Here is a 25,000-nt window from a genome sequence, read left to right on the forward strand (position 1 = left end):
GGTTATAATAGTGCTGTAGGAGGTTCTAACTACTATAGGAGGTTATAACAGTACTATAGGAGGTTATAATAGTGCTGTAGGAGGTTATATCTACTGTAGGAGTTTATAATAGTACTGTAGGAGGTTATAACTACTGTAAAAGGTTATAACAGTACTGTAGGGGGGTATACCTACTGTAGGAGGTTATAACAGTACTGTAAGCTGTAGACTGCAGGCTATGAGGAGAAGAAAGGCAGAGAGGGGTGACCTCTAGTGGGCTGAGCCAGAGTCATGTTGTTAAGGCAACTCTCAGCGTGTTTGTGTGTGTATGCATGCGTGTGAGCGTGTGTGTGCATGCGTGTGAGCGTGTGTGTGTGTGTGTGTGTGTGTGTGTGTGTGCATGCATGCGCGTGTGTGTGTGTGCATGTTTGTTTTATAGACCTCTGTATCTCACTTAGAGTATCACTATCACATTCAGGGGGCAACTTCCAATCTGATATTAAATAACACACACACACACACACACACACACACACACACACACACACACACACACACACACACACACACACACACACTAAAACTAGTTAGGGTCAGGCTTACTCCATAAGTCTGATTTATTCATTTTTTTTCTAAACTCTGTATTGGCTTGATCAATGCTATAGACTAAACTAGGGACTACATTTCCAACCAACCATACAGTAGACCTGTACAGTAAATGAAATACTAAAGATTGTAGGCTGTCTTTACCCGAACGTAGAGTGTGACAGGAGGCTGGGTCCCCGCAGTTACCAGCGGCTTGACACCGCGCTCGGATGACGAAGAAGATGATGATGAGGAGGAGGATGAAGATGAAGATGAGGAAGACCTGCGAGAGCCTCCATCCCTGTCCTCCTCTTCAGGTTCTTCCCTCTCTTGTTGTTCAGCCTCTACGTCATCGTTGTCTCCTTCCTCCCTGACCTCCTCTTCCTCCCTGACCTCCTCTTCCTCCCTGACCTCTTGGTCATCCTTGTCCTCTTCTTCTGAGGAGCTAGAGGAACTGCTTTTGCTTTCCCTGGGTTGGCGGGGTTTCGGCAGCAGGGGCACCGGACCGCTGGCGTCCATGTTCTCACATCGGACTGCTGAGTCGTCAGGCTCGTAGGTTTCGATGGCGCAGTAGTTCATGTCATATCCCGCTGGGTTCTGGTTTCCGTGGGTCGGTTCCGAAGACTTGGGGCGGTCTGCTGCGTGCCTCTCGTCCGGAGTCTCGTAGACGTTCTCACTCTTCTCCATGTTCTCCCTTGTGATGCAGCAGGTCGGGCGGAGAGCAGGTGCGTTTGACAGTCTGGACTGAAGGGCTGGATGTCTGCCCCACCTGGGAACTTTGGACTGGGAATAAAGTGACGTTGTCTGGGGGTTGTGCTAGCTAGGACTAAGCCTGCTCAGGTAAGATTCAGTAGGGGACCTACAGTGGCTAGGGGGCCTCTGCTGAACTACTACTAACAATAACAGACAGACAGACAGACTGACTCACTGACTCACTGACTCACTGACTGACTGACTGACTGACTGACTGACTGACAGGCAGGCAGGCAGGGGTGAAAACATTATATTTTTGGCGGAGGTACTGATCTGAGGGAACAGAGGGCTGCCCCCCTTGGTTAGCGTCTCGCATATGGCTTAGGGTTTATTACGGTGTACCAGGGATTACTAGGGTTACACCAGGGTTTACCAGGGTTTACTAGAGTTTACCAGGGTTTACCAGGGTTTACTAGAGTTTACCAGGGTTTAGTAGAGTTTACCAGGGTTTACTAGGGTTTAACAGGGTTTACCAGGGTTTACTAGGGTTTAGCAGGGTTTAGTAGAGTTTACCAGGGTTTACCAGGGTTTACTAGAGTTTACCAGGGTTTAGTAGAGTTTACCAGGGTTTACTAGGGTTTAACAGGGTTTACCAGGGTTTACTAGGGTTTAGCCCCAAGCAGGAATGGGTTTGAGGAGAACAGGACAGACCGAACATGGTCATGACCTCTAAATGGGTAATATTTCCTGATATTAAACAGTTAATCTTAAATGACAACAAATATCGAATGATAACAACATAATGATAACTTTTTTGTTGGAGGCCCCCTAGTCCTGTAGAGGCCCTCTACGTGCAGCACTGTCGCTGGTCAAAACTAAACACCTGTTCAGTTCCTTGACTGTCCATCCTGTCCTGATCAGAGCTCCTATTGACCCCTGCCTCTCCCTCTGGGCAGGGCAGAGCAACAACTGGGTCAGGTTGGAGCTGACAGAAAAATGAACCACCAGTCTGACTGTTATACTTCTCCTCCCCCCTAGCCCCCCTGGCCTCCAACTAGCTCCTCTAGCCCCTAGTCCTCCCCCCTGGCCCCCCTGGCCTCCAACTAGCTCCTATAGCCCCTAGTCCTCCCCCCTAGCCCCCCTGGCCTCCAACTAGCTCCTATAGCCCCTAGTCCTCCCCCCTAGCCCCCCTGGCCTCCAACTAGCTCCTCTAGCCCCTAGTCCTCCCCCCTAGCCCCCCTGGCCTCCAACTAGCTCCTCTAGCCCCTAGTCCTCCCCCCTAGCCCCCCTGGCCTCCAACTAGCTCCTATAGCCCCTAGTCCTCCCCCCTAGCCCCCCTGGCCTCCAACTAGCTCCTCTAGCCCCTAGTCCTCCCCCCTAGCCCCCCTGGCCTCCAACTAGCTCCTATAGCCCCTAGTCCTCCCCCTAGCCCCCCTGGCCTCCAACTAGCTCCTCTAGCCCCTAGTCCTCCCCCCTGGCCCCTCTGGCCCCCAACTAGCCCCTCTAGCCCCTGGTCCTCCCCCCTAGTCCCTCTGGCCCCCAACTAGCCCCTCTAGTCCCTGGTCCTCCCCCTAGCCCCTCTAGTCCCTGGTCCTCCCCCCTAGCCCCTCTAGTCCCTGGTCCTCCCCCCTAGCCCCTCTAGTCCCTGGTCCTCCCCCCTAGCCCCTCTGGCCCCCGACTAGCCCCTCTAGTCTCTCTAGTCTCTCTAGCCCCGCTAGCCTCTCTAGTCTCTCTAGCCCCTCTAGCCTCTCTAGTCTCTCTAGCCCCTCCAGCCTCTCTAGCCCCTCTAGCCCCTCTAGCCCCTCTAGCCTCTCTAGCCTCTCTAGCCCCTGGTCCTTCCCAGTCCCTCCACTTTTCCTCCAGTTCCTCCAGCCCGGGGTTCCTTTCTGGTCCCTCCTGACCCCTTCCAGTACTAGTTCCCTACTCCAGTTCCCTTCCCTAGTTCAAGTCCCTGTCCCAGTTACGTTCCCAGTTTCCCAGCTCCAGTCCTAGTCCCAGCCCTAACCCCAGCCCTAACCCCTGTCCCAGTCTCAGTCCCAGTTCTCCCCCCAGTTCCCAGCCCTAGTCCCAGACAGTTTTGTTACCCGTCATGTTCTGTCTCAGTTTATCCTATGGCAGAACCAGTGATGTGATGATGTAACTGATGAACTCTCCACTGTGCCTGCCCTTTTCACAGGAACCCAGCAGAGGGTGCCACCGCACTGAAGACTGCATACTCTTCACTAATAGTGCCACAGTCACGCACAGGGACCTGCCAGACTAACAACACAGATCACCAGTTTATTTAACTGAAGTCACTGGTAGCCTGAGTTTTCAATAGCTTACATCATTTAACATTGACTTTGAAGAGGCCTTATTTTACTGTCCTGCTATTTCTATGTGCTGTAGGCTAATGCAGGGAATATGGATGGGCATATCTCTCCAAGCAAGCAGCTCCACTACTAGTAGTAGAAGAAGAAGAAGTCTTTATTTGTCTTAACACACGCGTGCAATGGGCAACACATAGGAACACACACACAATTCTCTGCCTGTGAGCACAGTGAGAACAGGCAAACTCCACACAGAAGATAACCCTAACCCCTAACCCCACCTGACTACCTGACTACCCTGGGGAGAACATTCCCCCCAGTGCTGACATCGTCACAAGTGCGATTTGAACCCAGGTAAAGCTAGAGAGAGAGAGAGAGAGAGAAGAAGAAGAAGACCCTGTCCATCGGGACCGCAAAAACAGCTTCTTTCCCACAGCCATCAGACTTATTAACAAGGCTCGTGTTCCCCCACAATCCCCCCCCCCCCACACACACACACACCACACACACACACACACACACCCACACACACACAGACACACACACTGACTGTATACCCCTGACACTGAAACACACACACCCACACACACACATGAGATGCAGGAGTTTCTCTGCTGTTAGCCCACCCCTGCTGTCCTTCCTCCAGGAGCAGGAGGCTGCGTGGGGGGGGCGTGTCCGGGAACCCTGTCCAGGTGCTCAGTCCAGGTCCTGGTCAGGGACCATGTCCCAGTGCTCAGTCCAGGTCCTGGTCAGGGACCATGTCCCAGTGCTCAGTCTAGGTCCTGGTCAGGTTTTGGGTTCTTTGGGAGGAAACCCTTGTGAACACGGGGAGAGCATGCAGACTGCACAGAACGGCCTGGAGACCTTGCTGTGAGGCGACAGCGCTGTGCCACCATGTGTGTGGGGGGGGGGGATCATCGAGGGAGGATTTGGAATACCTGAGTTACCTTCTTTAATTGATTATGACTAGCTAGCTTGTTTAGCAGATGGGCAGTCGGCTAATTTTGGCTCAGCTGTTTAGCGCTGTATGAGACTTACTTCACAACAGAGACAAATAAATGCAAGTTATAGTTTGGCAACTGAGGCTTAGTGGGCAAACAATACACTTGTTTCGTTTATGTGTTACCTGGCCGGTTAGCTGTCATCTCTCGGGTACTCTGGATGGGGAAAAGGCAGGGGAGGAGATGTGTGTGCTGTGTGCAGTGCGCCTCCGTTTGTGTCCGCTTTTCGCGTTTACCGTTGACAAAGGAAGAGAGGGAGGGGAATGGGTGTGTGCGGGGGTGGGGGAGCTGGCAAAATTACAATGCATTTCGGGGCATTATTATTACACGCTTTTAATCGAGAATTGATCGATTTCACCATGGGCCACATACAGTAGGCCTACACTATATATAAAAAAAATAAAAAAGTAACTTTCAAAAAGGCACTTGCCTTGTCCAGAGGGCAAAGGGCAGGTGCTTTAGCACCACCTCGTGTCTATCTGTGCACGTCCCTGCCAGCGTGTATCATTATCACCCCGTCTAATCTAGAATCAAATCACTGTGTTACACCTTTGGGAATGGGACACTTAACATAAAAATCATTTTAAAATCCTTGAGAGAGAGATTTATCTACTAGTATTTTCACTATACTGGTAACTAGAGGGGCTTCCAGAGATAATGTTATAGAATGCAGCTTCATTGTGAGGAGGAGTCGTCGAGTAGAGCGACTCACTCCCCTGGTATGAAGGATGGGCTAACGACCCTGCCGAGCGGGATATATCTCTTGGCGTAGTTGTTAGCACATCCCATTTGCGAGCGCAAGGTTGCAGGTTCGCTTCCCGCCGTGGACAATCCCTTAACACGGGGCAAAGGAACGAGTGATACAGAAAAACACAACACAGAGTGAAATTAAGTCTGTACATATAGCTGCAGCTGTGGCCTGATTAGGGACGTGGCTGGTCTGAGTCTGAACATCATGAATCCTGACAGTTGGGAGGAGGAGGAGAGAGAGAGAGAGAGAGAGAGGGGGAGAGAAAGAGAGAGAGAGAGAGGGAGAGAGAGAGAGAGAGAGAGGGAGAGAGACACACACACACACATTCACCCATGTATCATCCTTCACTAACATAAACACTCCAGCCCCCAAATTCCCCTGGCCTGCCTGGAGGCCCTGGACAACAACACTTTCCTTTTTTGGCAATTAATGTTATATCCTCTGATTATAGGCAACTGATTATTATTATCAGTAAATAGCCCAATCACATGAATAACATGCAGAAACCACCAGTGTTAAAGCTTGTTTTGCATATCTCCTGTCTGTCTGCGTGGAAGCTCTCTCACCTGTGGCTCCACAAAAAACACACACACACACACATTGTTCTTGTAATTGGACTATTTACTGATTAAATTTAATCTAATAATCAATCGGCAATAATCATAGGATATAACGTTAGTAGCCGACTGCAGGATAGTTATTAACTTTATTCAAATGGTCAATAACAACATCTTGATGTCTTAGCGTCTTATCCAGTTCATGAATGCATTCAGCATATCACCTGTGAAGATTAGATTGTACATCTTCAGAGTTCCAGAGCTGTTGCAGCCATTGCTAGTCTGCAGCTGTAGAGGGGTGTTCAGATCATGGAGGTATAATATAACTGGAGACGGCATTGAAAATGGCTGCCTATTCATTTCAATGAAAGTTGCTCACCGGCGCATGAAGCCATTTGACGTAGTGGCCAAAGCCCGGTATTGCAAGTAAAATCAAGGCATGCGGCCCAAGAACCCTTATTTCCCATGTTAGTGGATGATGATAGATAGGGCTAGAAAAGGAAAACAAAATTTTTCTGGGTATCATTCAGCATCAGAGACCAATCTTATCAATATAAACTTTTAGTTTTAGGGGTTTGGGGGTTTTTGAAGCCACCAATACCTGTATTGAGCCATTTAAACATGTGCTGTGCACGAGCCTCGGGGACGCGCTGGTCGCGCGTTCGTGAGTCCTGCGAGCTCGGGAAAGCACGTGACCATAGGAAGACCCGCCCTACTCTGCCTCTGATTGGATAGGAAGTCATGTAATGACGTCGGTTAACATTTGCTATGCTTATGAAGCTTATGATCATGCTAATCATAGATATGAACGTATGTCTATGATGCAAATGATCATGACATGTGGTTACTTTAGGACATCGTTGGAAAAGATCTAGAGGGTAAGTGGGTCAATGTTGAATAACTTAGCTAACATTACCTAATGTTACATTTCTTTATATTAACATCAACTATATTGATAGGCTAGGGAGCTATGCTAACGGTAGCTAATGCTAACGGCTTAGGGTTAACGTTAGTTAGTTAATGCTAACGTTACGTTCGGAGGTCTCAGATGTATTTCAATTTTAACAATGTTGAGCATGATCAATGTGACATTTTTCATACATTGATTACAGTCTGTAATCTTGTCTGGCATTATTTAGCTATAGTGGGCTGATGCTTGCTGCTGCTACTATAGCATTTGCCACATTATACATCAAATTAATCAAGCATAGTGTTATTACCTGAAGGCATTATTACCATTGCAAGTAAGCATGCCATGTATATGCCATGCCTGGAAATCAAATTAATAGTGTAATTATTCCCCATCATAGCTCATTGTACACTGATATAATCATTCTCCTTGCCTTTGCTAATACTCATCTCTTTTATCAAACTTTGTGCTAGGAAAGAAATCTGGCTGTGATTCGTCGCTAGTGCTCATCCAGGCTGTTGTCATCTCCCGCCTGGACTCCTGCAACTCCCTACTTGCTGCCATCCTGCAGCGTTGGCCATCAGACTCCTGGAGAAAGCTGCTGCTGACCTGGTGTTCAACAGCCCCATGCTCTTCCACAAAACTTCCCTACTCTGTTCTCTGCACTGGCTCCCTGCGCTGTCCCATCCAGTTTAGGACTGTGGTTTCGAGCCTACAGGGCAAATGAACAGCTCCCTCCGACCTCCAGGCTGTGGTCAAGCTCTGCTGCCTTGAGGTGATTGGTTCCCCAGTTGCTCCAAGCCCCCCTACGGCAGATTGGCGTGGCCATGGCTTTTTTCTGTCCTGGCCTCACAATGGTGGGAACTGTCCACTGATGTCAGTACAGCAGAGTCGCTGCCCATCTTTCGCCGCATGCTGAAAATTCACCTGTTCAAGATGTGCCCTGGACCCTTCCTTTTAACACCTATTTTATTTGTTCTTGTACTTTGTCTTTAGCAACAGGTTAAGCTCTTAGACGCTTGTTTAGAAAGGAGATGCACTTATGAGTTCTAGCGAGCAGTGGTACTGTAGTGAAGCTGCAGTGTCACTAATGAAAGACTAATGGGGTGCACCTGAACTGCGGACGCTGACAGAGGCTCTGATCACCCTCAGCTGGACTTGATTGCTGAGGGGTGGACTAAGAAAGCAGAGCCAGTCGGGCAGTCTGGGGAGCGGAGCTTCATCTCCCTCAGGGCAACTAGTCTGACGAAGCAATTGTTAACTTGCACTCACGGGAGAGGATAACATGCCTGTCTAGCCCAGCTTAAACTATGCGCCCATGTACCAGTGTGCCGACTCAGGGTGATATCTAGTTTGTTTGCAATTGAGTGTGCCTGCCTATACAGGGTGATCCAGTGTGGAATTTACTGTTTGTGTGCGCGTGTGTGTGTGTTTGTGTAAACGTTGAGTGCCATACCGAGTGCCCACCTACGTGGGGTGAATTGCTGTGATGCTGGGTGTGGCTATTCTGATACTGGATGGACAGACCTGTCTGAGGGAGAGGTGTCACCGATTGGCCAGACTCCCATCAGGCCCACAAAGAACCTGCTGTTTCATGAGTTGGTGCAATAAATGACATGTTTTCTTAGGTTGTTGTCTAGTGTGCTGTTGTTGTTCTCAGCTCTCTTAACACCGGACTATACCAGGGACTAAAGGTGGTGGCAGCCCCTTTGCCTACAGTTAATACCCACACCTAGACCAAGGTTCATTACAGTACTCTTGCATACCTACAGTATGTTAAATGCACTTAATGAAAGTTGCTTTTTATAATTGTCTGATAAATGACTAATGTAATGCTGTTTTCTGGAGATCTCCTGTCCACCGTGGAATTCATTAGTCTGTTCTAAGGATGTACTCTTGGAAAACTACGAGCTCACATTAACTTTAGTTTATTTTCAATTAACTTGGACTGTTTCCTCTCCTTCAGTCATAAAACATGTCAAGTGTTTAAGATTTGATACCTGTTTTAAGTGATGGAGTATTAATGTACAAAACATTCATATCGGCTGGGCCTACAGTTGGTCTAAAGAAGTGACTTTCATTTACACTAAATGGACAAAAGTATTGGGACACCTACATATTACTGAACCTACAATGGTCCATAAAGGCATGGTTGGGTGAGGTTGGTGTGGAAGAACTTGACTGGCCCGCACAGAGCCCTGACCTCAACCCCAGCGAAGCGAACACTTTTGGGATGAACTACATGAAGAACGGAGATTGTCAGCTAGGCCCTCTAGTCCAACAGCAGTGTGACCTTACAAATGCTCTTCTGGATGAATGGGCAAAAATTCCCACAGACACACTCCAACATCTTATAGAAAGGCCTCCTAGAAGAGTGGGAGCTGTTATAGCTGCAAACGGGGACCAACTCCATATTAATGCCTATGAATTTAGAATGGGATGTCATAAAACCTCCTGTAGGTGTAATGTCCCAATTCTTTTGTCCATACAGTGTATATACAACACTGTACAGTGAAATTAAAAATGATAGGCTACCCACTCTAACATTGTTTGCATTAAAGTAAAATTAAACATTTCTAATAGTTGTGACATCCCTAGTGGGAGTGTAGTCCAGCTAGGACCTTAGCTTGGCAGCAGCACATAGAGACCAGGAGATGGTTTTCACTTTGGGGATTTTATTTACGGATAAATATATAAAGGATTTGAAAAAAAACAAAACAACATTCAAACAAAACAAGTCCCGCTTGAATTAGCTTTTTGGGGGGGGGGGGGGGGGGTGACTTCCCCCCAATGATTTGACATTGATTGGGACAGCTACGTCCAACATGGAGAGGAGAGAGACCAGAACACCACGGAGTGGTAAGGCTGGGGAGGAAGAGTGGAGGGGGAGGACAAAATAATGAAATGTTATACATCAGTATTGTGAAACACTGAACATATTTTAATGACTGACAAGGAGAGAGGAAACAGTCCAAGTTAATCAATAATAACTAGGCTCACTATGAACAGTGTGTATTATTGGCTCTGTTCTGACATCAGTGCACAGTTCATTCCACCACTGTGAGGCCAGGACAGAAAAAAGCCATGGCCACGCCAATCTGCCGTAGGGGGGCTTGGAGCAACTGGGGAACCAATCACCTCAAGGCAGCAGAGCTTGACCACAGCCTGGAGGTCGGAGGGAGCTGTTCATTTGCCCTGTAGGCTCGAAACCACAGTCCTAAACTGGATGGGACAGCGCAGGGAGCCAGTGCAGAGAACAGAGTAGGGAAGTTTTGTGGAAGAGCATGGGGCTGTTGAACACCAGGTCAGCAGCAGCTTTCTCCAGGAGTCTGATGGCCAACGCTGCAGGATGGCAGCAAGTAGGGAGTTGCAGGAGTCCAGGCGGGAGATGACAACAGCCTGGATGAGCACTAGCGACGAATCACAGCCAGATTTCTTTCCTAGCACAAAGTTTGATAAAAGAGATGAGTATTAGCAAAGGCAAGGAGAATGATTATATCAGTGTACAATGAGCTATGATGGGGAATAATTACACTATTAATTTGATTTCCAGGCATGGCATATACATGGCATGCTTACTTGCAATGGTAATAATGCCTTCAGGTAATAACACTATGCTTGATTAATTTGATGTATAATGTGGCAAATGCTATAGTAGCAGCAGCAAGCATCAGCCCACTATAGCTAAATAATGCCAGACAAGATTACAGACTGTAATCAATGTATGAAAAATGTCACATTGATCATGCTCAACATTGTTAAAATTGAAATACATCTGAGACCTCCGAACGTAACGTTAGCATTAACTAACTAACGTTAACCCTAAGCCGTTAGCATTAGCTACCGTTAGCATAGCTCCCTAGCCTATCAATATAGTTGATGTTAATATAAAGAAATGTAACATTAGGTAATGTTAGCTAAGTTATTCAACATTGACCCACTTACCCTCTAGATCTTTTCCAACGATGTCCTAAAGTAACCACATGTCATGATCATTTGCATCATAGACATACGTTCATATCTATGATTAGCATGATCATAAGCTTCATAAGCATAGCAAATGTTAACCGACGTCATTACATGACTTCCTATCCAATCAGAGGCAGAGTAGGGCGGGTCTTCCTATGGTCACGTGCTTTCCCGAGCTCGCAGGACTCACGAACGCGCGACCAGCGCGTCCCCGAGGCTCGTGCACAGCACATGTTTAAATGGCTCAATACAGGTATTGGTGGCTTCAAAAACCCCCAAACCCCTAAAACTAAAAGTTTATATTGATAAGATTGGTCTCTGATGCTGAATGATACCCAGAAAAATTTTGTTTTCCTTTTCTAGCCCTATCTATCATCATCCACTAACATGGGAAATAAGGGTTCTTGGGCCGCATGCCTTGATTTTACTTGCAATACCGGGCTTGGCCTGAAAGCCCATGGTGGCTTCAATGCGCCAAGCTGATCCTGGGGGCTTGGTTCAGATGGGCAGGTATGTTGTGTAGGTAGGCTGTGCTGCTCTATATTTGGTTTCGCCATTCTGGCCGGCCTCCAATCGAGGTTCAACATCACGCTCATCCAGCCAATCCGAACGCGTCAGTCGTGAGTGTGTTATTGTTTCCTCGTCCGTGATTGGATGTTGAAGCTGCTTGAACCTACCTGACGTGCAGTTATTTCCAGGAAGTTTCAGATCCTGAAGCTTCGACGTTTATTTGCAAGATACAGCGCGACACCCATCCCGAGGCGCGTCGATAGATAGACAGGCTAACAGATTAGCTGCATTAACACAAATAATATCGCCAACCAAATGCGAAGCGAAGCCGACGTAGGACTTTTTGAGAATGTGAGTTTCACTCCTCGGCTTGACTTATAGCCATCGTACTTGCCAGTCACGTTAGCCAGCTTAGCTAGATGGCTGGATGACGTTAGCTAGCAAGGCTAACGACGTTACTCTTGTCAGGTTTGCTAATGTAACGTTACTCCGATATAAGCCTAGCCAACGTTATCACCGCTGACTTGAATGCTTGCTAGCACTAATATATATTTAATTAGTTTTGCGTGTGTATCGGCGTGTAGCACGCTCTCAAGTCATAATTCAAATTTCCTGTTCTTGTAGTTGTGCCAGATGCAGTGGACGTCGCCTAATTCAATTGATTACTCCCAATTTCATGGTGCCCTTGAAGTCTCAAGTGTACCCTTTCTTCTCACTGAGTACTTAAACTTCCGGGAAATGGAAAAGTAAACAAGAAAATTGCATTTGGAATAAGAGAGTATGCGAGGGAGTGCATGGATCAGTGGCCTTGGGGCACGGTAGTGACTAGTTTATCTCACTTTGGGGACTATTGTCTCACCACCTTCCCTCTCTCTTTCCCCCCCTCTCTCTCCCCCCCCCCCCCCTCCCCTCTCTCCCCCCCCCCCCCTCCCCTCTCTCCCCCCCCCCCCCCCCTCCCCTCTCTCCCCCCCCTCCCCTCTCTCCCCCCCCCCCCCCCCCCCTCCCCTCTCCTCTCTCTCCCCCCCCCCCCCCCTCCCTCTCTCTCCCCCCCCCCCCTCCCTCTCTCTCCCCCCCCCCCCCCTCCCTCTCTCTCCCCCCCCCCCCCCTCCCTCTCTCTCCCCCCCCCCCCTCCCCTCTCTTTCTCCCCCCCCTTCCCTCTCTCCCCCCCTTCCACTTTCAGGATGTTACTCGGGCTCCTGCTAGGCTTCCTCTCTGCTGTCTGCTTCTCATTGGCTGCTGAGAGGCAGACAGGAAGTGATGGCGGCAGCGCTCCCGCTCGCCAAGTGCTCCTGGTGTCATTCGATGGTTTCCGTGCCGACTACCTCAAGAGGTTCCCCCTCCCCAACCTGCAGGGTCTCTACTCCCAGGGGGTCCTGGTGGAACAGCTCACTAATGTGTTCACCACCAAGACCTTCCCCAACCACTACACCCTGGTAACCTCTAACCTTTCACCCCTAACCTCCTACACTGGTAGCCTCTAACCTTTCACCCTTAACCCCTACACTGGTAGCCTCTAACCTTTCACCCCTAACCCCTACACTGGTAACCTGTCACTTCTACGTTACATTAGTCATTTAGCAGACGCTTTTATTCAAAGTGACTTAAATTAATTGCATTTAATGTAGGTAATCAGTGTACTACTACTCACCAGAACTCACAAGTGCATCTTCTAAACAAGTGACTAAGAGCATAATCTAGTGCTGAAGCCAAAGTGAAGAATAGCAAAATATAAATACAATAGGTGTTTTTAAGATGACCTTACCCTCCATCTCCCTGTCCCTAACCCAGGTGACGGGCCTGTACGCCGAGTCTCACGGCATCCTGTCCAGCCGGATGTACGACCCGGCGACCCACAAGCGCTTCAGCCCGGCCAACGACAGCGACTCATTCTGGTGGGAGCAGGCGGAGCCTCTGTGGATCCGTGCGCTGGACTCTGGGCTCTCGACGGCGGCCGCCATGTGGCCGGGGTCTGACGTGTCGATCAGGAATCGCACGGCCACGCACTTCCTGCCCTACAACCAGGCTGTGACCTTCCAACAGCGCCTCGGCAACATCACCAGGTGGCTTCTGGGGGATGGCGAGGTCAGTTCACTTGACTTTATTAGTACCCGTAGGTAGATTTGGTTTGCAGTAGAGTCGTCCACACAACAACACAGACAGTAGACTAACATAATAGAAATATAAAAGTAGAAGTTAAATCATCACTAAAACCAAAAGATAATACAAAAGAAATCATCAACAGTGATGCTACGACTCATTCAACTGAGTGAAGATCGGTATCTGTATTCACCAGTCTTATCTATCCTTCCAGCTCGTTCAACAGGCCTTAGGGTGCGTGTCCACCGACAAGCTGTATCTTAGAGCTGGCGCTATTTTCTCATTGTTTACAATGGGTAATGAGCTCTAGGGCGCTATAGAGACGAGATCTGTGCTCCAAGGCTTTTCTCTTGTTTTTTTAAGTTGTACTTTTTGGGCTAGAGCTCAGGCTGTAAACGGCTGTTCTGAAAACCACCGGAGACGGTGAACATTAGCACTAGCTCACATTAGCTATCTATCTTAACCTGGCTGGTTAATCTTCAGTCTGCAAAAAGAACACTGGTTGCTAACGTAGGTGTAAAACATTGGCATCCTAGCCAGCTCTTAACTCCAGCTCTAGTGCGCACTAAGCAGCTGTGAGCTTGGTGCTGTTCAGCTACATACAGCTCTCTCGATGGACACAGCCTTAGATACTGTTGACACTGACAGTCACATTATGACATCCGCATGACGATGGCTATTACTCATCCCTGATGACGGCTGTTTACATGTACCTGTCTGTGTACCCTTCCCTCTGGCGTGTCCTGCAGGAGAAAGGCGTGTCATTCGCAGCTCTTTACTGGGAGGAGCCTGACCGGACGGGGCACATCTACGGCCCTGACAATGCCACCGCGATGGGCCTCGCCCTGAAAGAGGTGCACTTCCCTCTCCCTGTTTGTAGTGCACACAGCATTGGTCCTGCCTACTACTTTTCATGTATACTAATGTCCCCCAGGATAGGAGAGTGTTGATGGCTATTTTCCTGCCAGTTGAACCTGTTTATGATGGGAAGAGTTTAAAGTCTATTTAAATACAGACAGTGCTCATCATGACTCTAAAACCATGGTGAAATGGTTAAACTTCTACTGTTGTTAAAGTGATGGTTGTGAGTGGCCCCTTTTCCATCCATAGCTCAAAATAGATGCGCATCTAAAACTTACCGTGACATGGTTGATAGAAAAATAATAACGTTGATCAAACCGATTTTTGACAAACTAATTTAATCCGCTCTCTAGGGGTGAATTAGTGAGAGTTGATTCGACATTCATGTGATGGAAAAAGGTTCGAGTGATATAAGAATGTGACGCATGTCCCGAATGTACCTATAACCCTAACCCGTGCAAAATTATTTATGTCTCGCGCATTCCACGGACATTCAGCTCAATATATTGGCGCATGTTCAATAGGTGATATTTGTATTCCATTCACTACATTGTTGATGGAAATGCTCTAGTGAGTTAATAAAACTTGGAACAACACGGAGTATAAATGCTCTAGTGAGTTACTAAAACACGGAACAACACAGAGTACAATGGCGTCCAGTCAGCTCGCTAGAATCATTGTTAATGGAAACCGTTTACTTCCAGAAACTTCTAATATTGTAATTCGCTTGAAAATCGTGTGGTAAAAGGGCTTGGCTGTGTTTAAATCTGTAAAATGTCCTCCATTGCTTTACTCAGTATGTCCCAGTTAGATGTTTTCATTCCCAGCGGGCGCTTGTGTGTGCGTGCTGCTTCCTGTGCTGTGTGGTGAGCAGCTACTGTACCTGTGCTGTGTGGTGAGCAGGTGGATGAGCTACTTCCTGTGCTGTGTGGTGAGCAGGTGTACTTCCTGTGGTGAGCAGGTGGATGAGCTACTTCCTGTGCTGTGTGGTGAGCAGGTGTACTTCCTGTGCTGTGTGGTGAGCAGGAGGATGAGCTACTTCCTGTGCTGTGTGGTGAGCAGGTGTACTTCCTGTGGTGAGCAGGTGGACGAGAACGTGGGTCTGCTGGTGTCAGAGCTGAAGCGTATCGGCCTGTGGGGGCGGGTCAACGTGATCGTGACCAGCGACCACGGCATGGCGCAGTGCTCCGCCGACCGCCTCATACAGCTCAACTCCTGCCTGCACCCGGACAACTACACCTGGGTGGACCTCACACCTGTGGCTGCTCTGATACCCAGGAATGGTGAGAGAGAGGCGCACACCGCACACACACGCACACAAAGTCAAAGTACATTTTATTTATGCATCAGAAAGAAAAAGATGTCCAAGGCAACAATGCGGCTAGTTCATTGTACAAAAATCAGAGCAACATGTTTGGGCTCAGGGACTCATACCCTGATACCCTAATTAACTAGCCGCTTTTAATAAAGGCTTTTTATTTTTGAAGTGTTGCCTTGGACATATTTTTCTTTCTGATGCATGGGATCCCTCCCTGAGTGAGTCCAGTAGAGCCCCTCCATCACTCTATTACATTCACCTGAGGAACGCTGCTGCCCTCTCCTTCCTCTTGTCTGGTTAGTTATAGAGCACATGCTCATACTAGCAAATGTAGCACACATTCCTTTACAGAATAAATAAAAACATACTTTATTAGTAGAAGGTATTAAAAAAAAAGAAAGAAAATGAGACAGGATGGATTATATGATAAAAAATAAGAAAAAAATAAAAATGAGAATAAAAAATGGGGGAAGATTTAATTTTAACAGGTAAAACTACATGATAAGCGAGATATGCGAGTATGCATCTTACTTAACAATGTGTACTTAGCAAGGCTCGAATAAGGATGAGTGTAACAAGTGCACAGTGAACCTCTCGTCCCCCCATGATGGAACTGGTGGTTGTCAATATTGAGCGTAGTTCTGACAGACATCTTGTCAGACTAGGAGCCTGTTTCATGAGGCCTGGCCTCAAGCTGCCCTGTCCTCAATCTGCCACTTAGGCTGCCCTCTGCCCTGGCCTCAAGCTGCCCTGTCCTCAATCTGCCCCTTAGGCTGCCCTCTGCCCTAGCCTCAAGCTGCCCTGTCCTCAATCTGCCCCTAAGGCTGCCCTCTGCCCTGTCCTCAGGCTGCCCTGTCCCCAGGCTGCCCTGTCCCCAGGCTGCCCTGTCCTCAGGCTGCCCTGTCCCCAGGCTGCCCTGTCCCCAGGCTGCCCTGTCCTCAGGCTGCCCTGTCCTCAGGCTGCCCTGTCCTCAGGCTGCCCTGTCCCCAGGCTGCCCTGTCCCCAGGCTGCCCTGTCCTCAGGCTGCCCTGTCCTCAGGCTGCCCTGTCCCCAGGCTGCCCTGTCCTCAGGCTGCCCTGTCCCCAGGCTGCCCTGTCCTCAGGCTGCCCTGTCCTCAGGCTGCCCTGTCCTCAGGCTGCCCTGTCCCCAGGCTGCCCTGTCCCCAGGCTGCCCTGTCCCCAGGCTGCCCTGTCCTCAGGCTGCCCTGTCCCCAGGCTGCCCTGTCCCCAGGCTGCCCTGTCCTCAGGCTGCCCTGTCCTCAGGCTGCCCTGTCCTCAGGCTGCCCTGTCCCCAGGCTGCCCTGTCCCCAGGCTGCCCTGTCCTCAGGCTGCCCTGTCCCCAGGCTGCCCTGTCCTCAGGCTGCCCTGTCCCCAGGCTGCCCTGTCCTCAGGCTGCCCTGTCCTCAGGCTGCCCTGTCCCCAGGCTGCCCTGTCCTCAGGCTGCCCTGTCCCCAGGCTGCCCTGTCCTCAGGCTGCCCTGTCCTCAGGCTGCCCTGTCCTCAGGCTGCCCTGTCCCCAGGCTGCCCTGTCCTCAGGCTGCCCCTCAGGCTGCCCTGTCCTCAGGCTGCCCTGTCCTCAGGCTCCTGTTGACTGGGGAGCTTTTTTTAATTATCATTTGCAGTTAAATGAAGGATTGGGTGTAATATGATCGATCCTAGGTGATTGGTGATTGGGTGTAATATGATAGATCCTAGGTGATTGGTGATTGGGTGTAATATGATAGATCCTAGGTGATTGGGTGTAATATGATAGATCCTAGGTGATTGGTGATTGGGTGTAATATGATAGATCCTAGGTGATTGGTGATTGGGTGTAATATGATAGATCCTAGGTGATTGGGTGTAATATGATAGATCCTAGGTGATTGGTGATTGGGTGTAATATGATAGATCCTAGGTGATTGGGTGTAATATGATAGATCCTAGGTGATTGGTGATTGGGTGTAATATGATAGATCCTAGGTGATTGGTGATTGGGTGTAATATGATAGATCCTAGGTGATTGGTGATTGGGTGTAATATGATAGATCCTAGGTGATTGGTGATTGGGTGTAATATGATAGATCCTAGGTGATTGGGTGTAATATGATAGATCCTAGGTGATTGGGTGTAATATGATAGATCCTAGGTGATTGGTGATTGGGTGTAATATGATAGATCCTAGGTGATTGGTGATTGGGTGTAATATGATAGATCCTAGGTGGCTGTGGCTCAGGAGGTAGAGCGGGTCATCCAATGGCCGCAGGGTCGGAAGTTCGAATCCCGGTTCCTCCTGTTCACATGTCGTAGTGTCCTTGGGCAAAGACACTGAACCCCAAATCACTCCCAATGAGCAGGCTAGTACCTTGCATGGCAGCCCCCGCCATTGGTGTGTGACTGTGTGTGTGTGTGTGAATGGGTGAATGAGAGGCCTTCATTGTAAAACGCTTTGGATAAGAGCGCTATATAAATGCAGACCATTTACCATATGTAACTTCTGACCATTGTGTTCCATTCATCAAACTATGATTTCACTGTTAATCAAATGCATTTATGAATTCTTGTTTTATGTTTTGTACAAGAAGTTAGGAAATGGATTCCTTAGTCTTGTGGTCATTTTGTGTCCATCCTGTTCTGTTAGTGGTTCAGCTCCCTCTGCTGTCCGTATAGTGTTACTGCCAGCTCAATGCATCAAACTAGGAATGTTGGCAACAAAAAAAGTTTCTAACCACCTCAAGCTCTGAACTCTGCAGACTTGGAAAGTAGACAACCTCCAGAGTAGAATAGACCTATTTTACACCAAGCCTATTTTTTTTTATGTACGAAGCAAAATATACTTTGTGATGGGCAAAATGAATTATGAGGAGGGCGCCCAGGTGGTGGGCTTGAGTACATGTGTGAAGGACGCACAAACACGGACAGATTTCATTGGGTGGGGTTCAACGGGGTATAAGGAGTTTGTTCTTGTTGACATAAAGGTGTATGTGTGTGTCTTTCTCACTTAGATTCAGACGCCATTTTCAACCTGCTCAATACATGCCACCCCAACATGACCGCCTACCTGAAGAAGGCGATCCCTGATAGGCTGCACTACAGGAACAACGAGCGCATCCAGCCAATCATTTTGGTAGCAGATGAGGGCTGGACCATTGTACAGGAAGGCGGGCTTCCGCGATGTAAGGCTGTTAGCCACACACACACACACACACACAATGACTCCGTTTACACCTTGCATTAAAATGTGTTTTTGGTGATCAGATTGCAAACTGATCATGCTAAACCACATGAAAATACAGGTGTAAATGCGCCCAAAACATTTTGAGGATGGATTGCGATCCGATCGGCCAAACCACCTCTGGAGGTGGTCAGGGACGCATTTCGACCACATTTAATAGAAGTGTAAATGGAAATGCGTTTTTAATCCACATATCAACAACGTGGGCGGAAATAAGTAGCCGTTGGAACGCGCCGGTTCCAGACCAGCAAGGAGCAGGCTTCCATGGCAGCTAGCAAGAAAGCATTTAAATGGATCCTGGTCAAGGTTGGAGTCCAGACGAGACAAAAGTGTCTACTCTCAATTTAGTCAGACGAAAATATTCAAGCTCAAACAGGATGTGACGTTCGATTGTCAGTTGGACAGAGTCGATCGGATCTCAAACCGATTGGGTTGAAGATAATCTAAACGCATATTAATGCCAGGTGTATCAGGCTAAATCATTATCTAGATACAATCTCGATACAAGACGCATTTTAATGCAAGGTGTAAACGGGGTCAATGTTGAAGCATTTAATTGTATATGGTTCCTGTATTTTGTGCGTGTGTAGGGCTGGGGCAAGAAGTAGGATGGCTGCATCCGGTCAAAACTAACACTATTAGAAATTGATTTTCTATTTATTTATACTATTTATGTATAAATGTTATCTTGCACCTTTTATCTTAACCAACCCTGTTTCTAACTACCAATAAGATTAAGATATTTGTCGAGGAAGCATTTTCACTATAAATGATCAGAAGAGACGTCTCTCATCTCCTCCTCTGCTCCAATTTGGTGTTGTGCAACAGCAGGTCCGTATTGCGCAACACCTGCTCACACGCGCATAGACTAGCTAATCTGAGTGGAGAGAATGGAAACTCAAACGTTTGGTTGCTAAGTGCAAACAGTCTTTAGCAAGTGAGGGAGGAAACACAAGCAATCTTTGAAATATTTAGTAAAAGTGCATCACAGGCTACACATGGAGAACTGCACCGTTTTCAACTGCCTAGTAGTTTTCTCATTGTCACTTGCGATGAATGCTCACAGTCAGAGCTGTTAATTACGTTCTATCATTGTTATTTCATTAAACATCAAATCCAATCAGAAAACAAACAATGCGTTGCGATTATAGTCATATAATCTATAGTGTCATAGTCATAAGGAGTCTCTGAGCACACATGTGACCCTGCCCACACAGAGCTACAATTAAACAAACATGGGTTATTCATTTAAAGCAATCATTCGCCAGTTAAATGGTTTGGCTACACATTTGTAAGATTTAACTTTTATAATGCCCTGCAGTGCAGCTATGTTTTTTCTTGTTACATTTTGAGAAGATGGTCGTTAGATTAATCGACTAATCGTCATTTTGAGAAGATGATTGAAACAAATATTGAAATATTGAGACAATTTTTAAGTATTTATTTGGGGTAAATTGTGTTCTATTAATCCAGCAAAAAAAATAAAATTGTCCAAAATAATTGTTAAATTAGTCGTTAGATTAATCGACTAATAGAAAAAATGAACGCTAGATTAATTGTTAGAAAAATAGTTTTTACTTGCAGCCCTAAACATTTGACAAATAAAGATCTGTGAATAAACACGCATACACATAATTCCCGTCCCTAACCCCTTGTTCCGTGTTCCCGCTCAGTGGGCGACCACGGCTACGATAACTCCCTACCCAGCATGCACCCCTTCCTGGCTGCAGTGGGGCCGGGCTTCCGTCCCGGTTACCGTCTCCCGGAGTTGCGGAGCGTGGACGTGTACCCCCTGGTGTGCCACCTCCTCTCCATCCCGCCGGGGCCCAACAATGGCTCCTGTGCCCAGGCTCGCTGCCTGCTGGCTGGGGAGAGCTGCGTGGACATACCCCTGGCCGTGGGGCTGGTGGTGGGCGTGCTGCTGGCGCTCTCCCTGATCACAGGTCAGTCTCTCCGGACGCCTGCTGGTGTCTCCTCCCTAGGTTATAGTGCAGCAGTTTCGTGTGTTTTGGTAATCTGTCAGATTATTAACCCTTGGACAATAATGCCCCTCCAGGGTTGTTCATGTTCCTCAAGCCCCGACGGCCGTCTCCCTCCCGGCCCTTCCAGCGCCTCCAGCTGGAGGACGACGATGACGACGACCCCCTGCTGGGCTAGAGCACGCTGGAAGGGGCGCTGCTCCACCCAACAGCCACCCTTTAGATCTGGAGGAGTGGGGGGGAGGTGTAGGAGTAGGGGGGAGGTGTAGGAGTAGGGGGGAGGTGTAGGAGTAGGGAGGAGGAGTAGGGAGGAGTAGGGGGGAGGTGTAGGAGTAGGGAGGAGGAGTAGGGAGGAGTAGGGGGGAGGTGTAGGGGGGAGGTGTAGGAGTAGGGAGGAGGAGTAGGGAGGAGTAGGGAGGAGGAGTAGGGCGGAGGTGTAGGAGTAGGGAGGAGGTGTCGGAGTAGGGGGGAGGTGTCGGAGTAGGGAGGAGGTGGAGGAGGTGTAGGAGTAGGGAGGAGGAGTAGGAGTAGGGAGGAGGTGTAGGAGTAGGGAGGAGGTGTAGGAGAAGGTGTAGGATAATCATGATGAACTACTAGCAATGGCCTTCTAAGCAGGTACTGTACAGGTATTCTTAGCTACTGTCTTCCTCTTTCTTCCTGTTTGCCCTGCTGCTGCCTGTATGCTTTAAAAAGTGTGTGTGTGTGTGTGTGTGTGTGTGTGTGTGTGTGTGTGTGTGTGTGTGTGTGTGTGTGTGTGTGTGTGTGTGTGTGTGTGTGTGTGTGTGTGTGTGTGTGTGTGCCTATACCAAATTCCTGCACACTGCTCCAGATTTATTTCATGTGGAGTCAAAATAGAAAGTATCAACTATGACTCCAACCAGAGATCTGAATGACTTGAATTGAATGTATTTGTAAAGGAAAGCCATTGAAAATACAGTAGCCTATAAATATATTTATATATAGGATATGCACTTACCAGAGAAGAATATTTAATGAGATGTGTTTTTTTCTGTTGAAATTATTCAACTGTGTTGAATTGTTCCTGTTTTTATTGGTGGACATGACTGACGGACAAGGGCATGTCATTGAAAGGAAATATTTCAAGGAGTATCTGTTTGGTTCGAGCTATTAAGTTTTTAAGGTATTTAGTATTGTTTATTTGGAGATGTTTTTACAGTATGTGTTACTGAATCCTGTCAGTAGAGGGAGCCACACCTGATTCCCCTATGGACATCTGCATCTGTTAAATGGGTCCTGTAATCCATGTTAAATGGGTACTGGGTACTGTAGACCCAGTATCGCTTTTGGTTTTGGTCGGTTTCTACTGAATGCTTTCTGTCATTATTACTGTTGTTTCTACTGCTGTTTGAGGGCATCCTCTTGTTGGAGCAATCCTTTTGCTGAAGTGCTGTTACTGGATGTGTAAGTAACTATAAGTAATTAATAACAGATTTTATGGATACTGTGAAACAGTGTTATTTTCCCATTGGCTGTAGGCTACTATGATATTGTTTGATTAAACTGCTGTTGTGCTTCCCCATTGATAACTGAATGTTATGAAATGTATGTGTGTCTGTATGTGTGTGCGTGCGCTTGTGTGTCTGACTACTGATACAGCCAGGGAGTCACCTGTGGCTATATAATAGTAATAATAATAATAAATATACTGTAAAGGGAGTTGTCACACCCAGCAGTCCTTCTCTGTTCCTGTTTGTGTGTATATAGTTCTTTCAGTAGGTACTGTATATAGTTCTTTCAGTAGTAGTATAGTCCCAGTAGGTACTGTATATAGTCCCAGTAGGTACTGTATATAGTTCTTCCAGGAGGTACTGTATATAGTTCTAGTAGGTACTGTATATAGTTCCAGTAGGTACTGTATATAGTTCTAGTAGGTACTGTATATAGTTCTAGTAGGTACTGTATATAGTCCCAGTAGGTACTGTATATAGTTCCAGTAGGTACTGTATATAGTTCCAGTAGGTACTGTATATAGTCCCAGTAGGTACTGTATATAGTCCCAGTAGGTGCTGTATATAGTCCCAGTAGGTACTGTATGTAGTTCTTCCAGGAGGTACTGTGCTATATATGTGCATGACAGGGAAGGCCTGTTGAATAGTAGTGAGACTGACAAATGACAATCAGGAGCAAAATTGGTCAAATCGGATCAGAGGTACTGTGATACTCGGAACACTTTGGAAGTTTACATGCTAATGTTGGTCCCCTGCAGATGTGTGTGTGCGCACGCGTGTGTGTGTGTGTGTGTGTGTCTGCGTTTGCGTGCGCGCGCTGGCTGTACACTGAGCCGGGAAGCTGTCCTGTTACTATGCAACGCCTGGCCTGTGGTCTTCCTCCGGCTGGTTGGCTCCTCTGCTGCTGTTTCTGCTCCAAATCTGTCAGACATGAAGACACCTCTGTCCTTAGGAACTAATCAAGTTGAATAAAGCTTCTCTCTGGCTGCTGTGTGCTGTTTTCATTGCTAGGGAATGGTACTGCTTGGAAAAAAAAGACACATTTTGGAAAACTGTTTATTTTCTTTATATTTTCATTTCAGTTACCACATTACAATGTATTAAAATGGAAATATATAAAATTGAAATAAATACTGACATTTGTTTCTTTTAACAGATTAAACTGTACATGTTTTTATAGCATCTGTTATATAATTAGAATCTCTTGTCATCTGTAGAATCTGTAGATCTCTGTATTCTCTGGTAAGTCTGTTTATTGTCACAGATAAATAGTCTTTTCAGGAGGTAATGTAATAAAAATAGCACATGTCCCACAACATTGGCATCAGGTGCGATTTGATCTGTCCCGTCCCCAGAGGCTTGGCTGCGCCGAGACAGGAAGTACAAACGCAGGAAGCAGAACATGTCGTTCCTGCTCGTCTGTTCTGAATGCGGCGCATCGGGTACATTCAGAAGTGTCCCATGGGAAGACAGGCGCAGATCTGAAATCAGGAGGTGCCCCTCTCTAGAACGCCTCCTTCCTTCCTCCCCTGCTGGAAGTGATCTCTGATCTGACAGCAGTTGGATGGGCCAGAGATCACTGTGCTCCTCTACTCGGCTGTCAAAAACCCCTGTCAGATCAGTGGTTTTCAAGGAGGAGAGGAAGGAAGGTTGTGTTTCTAAAGGTCTGAACGGGGCCGAGCGGACACCAGTGGTGTCTGGGTGGGTCATCATGATCACAACCAGCTGAGACACGAGAAGTTAACCAGATAACTCTCCCTCCCCAAACCCCCCCACAGAAGATGAGAAGTTAACCAGATAACTCTCCCTCCCCAAACCCCCCCCCCCCCCCCCACAGAAGATGAGAAGTTAACCAGATAACTCTCCCTCCCCAACCCCCCCCCCCCCCCCCCCCCCACAGAAGATGAGAAGTTAACCAGATAACTCTCCCTCCCCAAACCCCCCCCCCCACAGAAGATAAGTTAACCAGATAACTCTCCCTCCCCAAACCCCCCCACAGAAGATGAGAAGTTAACCAGATAAGTCTCCCTCCCCAACCCCCCCCCCCCCCCCACAGAAGATGAGAAGTTAACCAGATAACTCTCCCTCCCCAAAACCCCCCCCACAGAAGATAGGTTAACCAGATAACTCTCCCTCCCCAAACCCCCCCCCCCCCCCCACAGAAGATGAGAAGTTAACCAGATAACTCTCCCTCCCCAAACCTCCCGCCCACAGAACTCACTCACTTTTCTCACTCACTCACCCATTCACTTCACCCACTCACTCATCCACTCAATTCACCCACTCAATTCAGCCAGTCACACACTCACTCATTCACACACACACATACTCATTCCCTCACCCACTCAATTCACCCACCCACCCACTCACTCACCCACTCAATTCACACAGTCACTCACTCATTCACTCACTCCACTCATACACATACTCATTCCTTCACCAACGCATTCACACAGTCACACACACTCAATTTGCCCACTCATTCACCCACTCACACATTGATTCACTTATTCACCCACTCACTCACTCCCTCATCGTTTTCTGGTTGATCATGAACTGGTGGTGTTATTTGGCTAAGTTACCCAGTGTTGTGAAACCATAATCTAATCTCTGGAGTCGGATCTGACAAATACAGGTGTGCTTATAACCTGGACTACACATGGCACAGACTTCTACAAAACACAGTCTCCAAACAGTATTCTTAGTCCACTTTCACATTCAGGATAATAGAAGCACATTTACTAGCAGGATATCGGACGGAGCCATCTAGCAGCACCAACAGAACAAGGCTACCTCAAAG

General features: G+C 47.8%; 1 protein-coding gene across 1 annotated transcript; it reads left to right on the forward strand.

Annotated features, from left to right (window-relative positions):
• The first annotated feature begins 11,484 nt into the window (after window positions 1-11,484).
• On the forward strand, window positions 11,485-20,947 carry enpp4 (ectonucleotide pyrophosphatase/phosphodiesterase 4). The gene is made up of 8 exons (XM_084446643.1): window positions 11,485-11,615; window positions 12,445-12,697; window positions 13,053-13,346; window positions 14,111-14,215; window positions 15,307-15,505; window positions 18,523-18,693; window positions 20,426-20,695; window positions 20,809-20,947. Coding segments are annotated over exons 1-8 (1,395 nt in total). The 5' UTR covers window positions 11,485-11,613; the 3' UTR covers window positions 20,910-20,947.
• Window positions 20,948-25,000: the final 4,053 nt, after the last annotated feature.

Source organism: Borostomias antarcticus, assembly GCF_949987555.1.
Source record: "Borostomias antarcticus genome assembly, chromosome: 12".
Taxonomy (NCBI): Eukaryota; Metazoa; Chordata; class Actinopteri; order Stomiiformes; family Stomiidae; genus Borostomias; species Borostomias antarcticus.

What these genes read in the sequence shown, in the direction of transcription:
- enpp4 (XM_084446643.1), top strand. An exon ending in TCCCCAACCACTACACCCTG is followed by an intron (nt 12,698 to 13,052) that starts GTAACCTCTAAC and finishes TCCCTAACCCAG; the next exon opens with GTGACGGGCCTGTACGCCGA. An exon ending in GGCTTCTGGGGGATGGCGAG is followed by an intron (nt 13,347 to 14,110) that starts GTCAGTTCACTT and finishes CGTGTCCTGCAG; the next exon opens with GAGAAAGGCGTGTCATTCGC.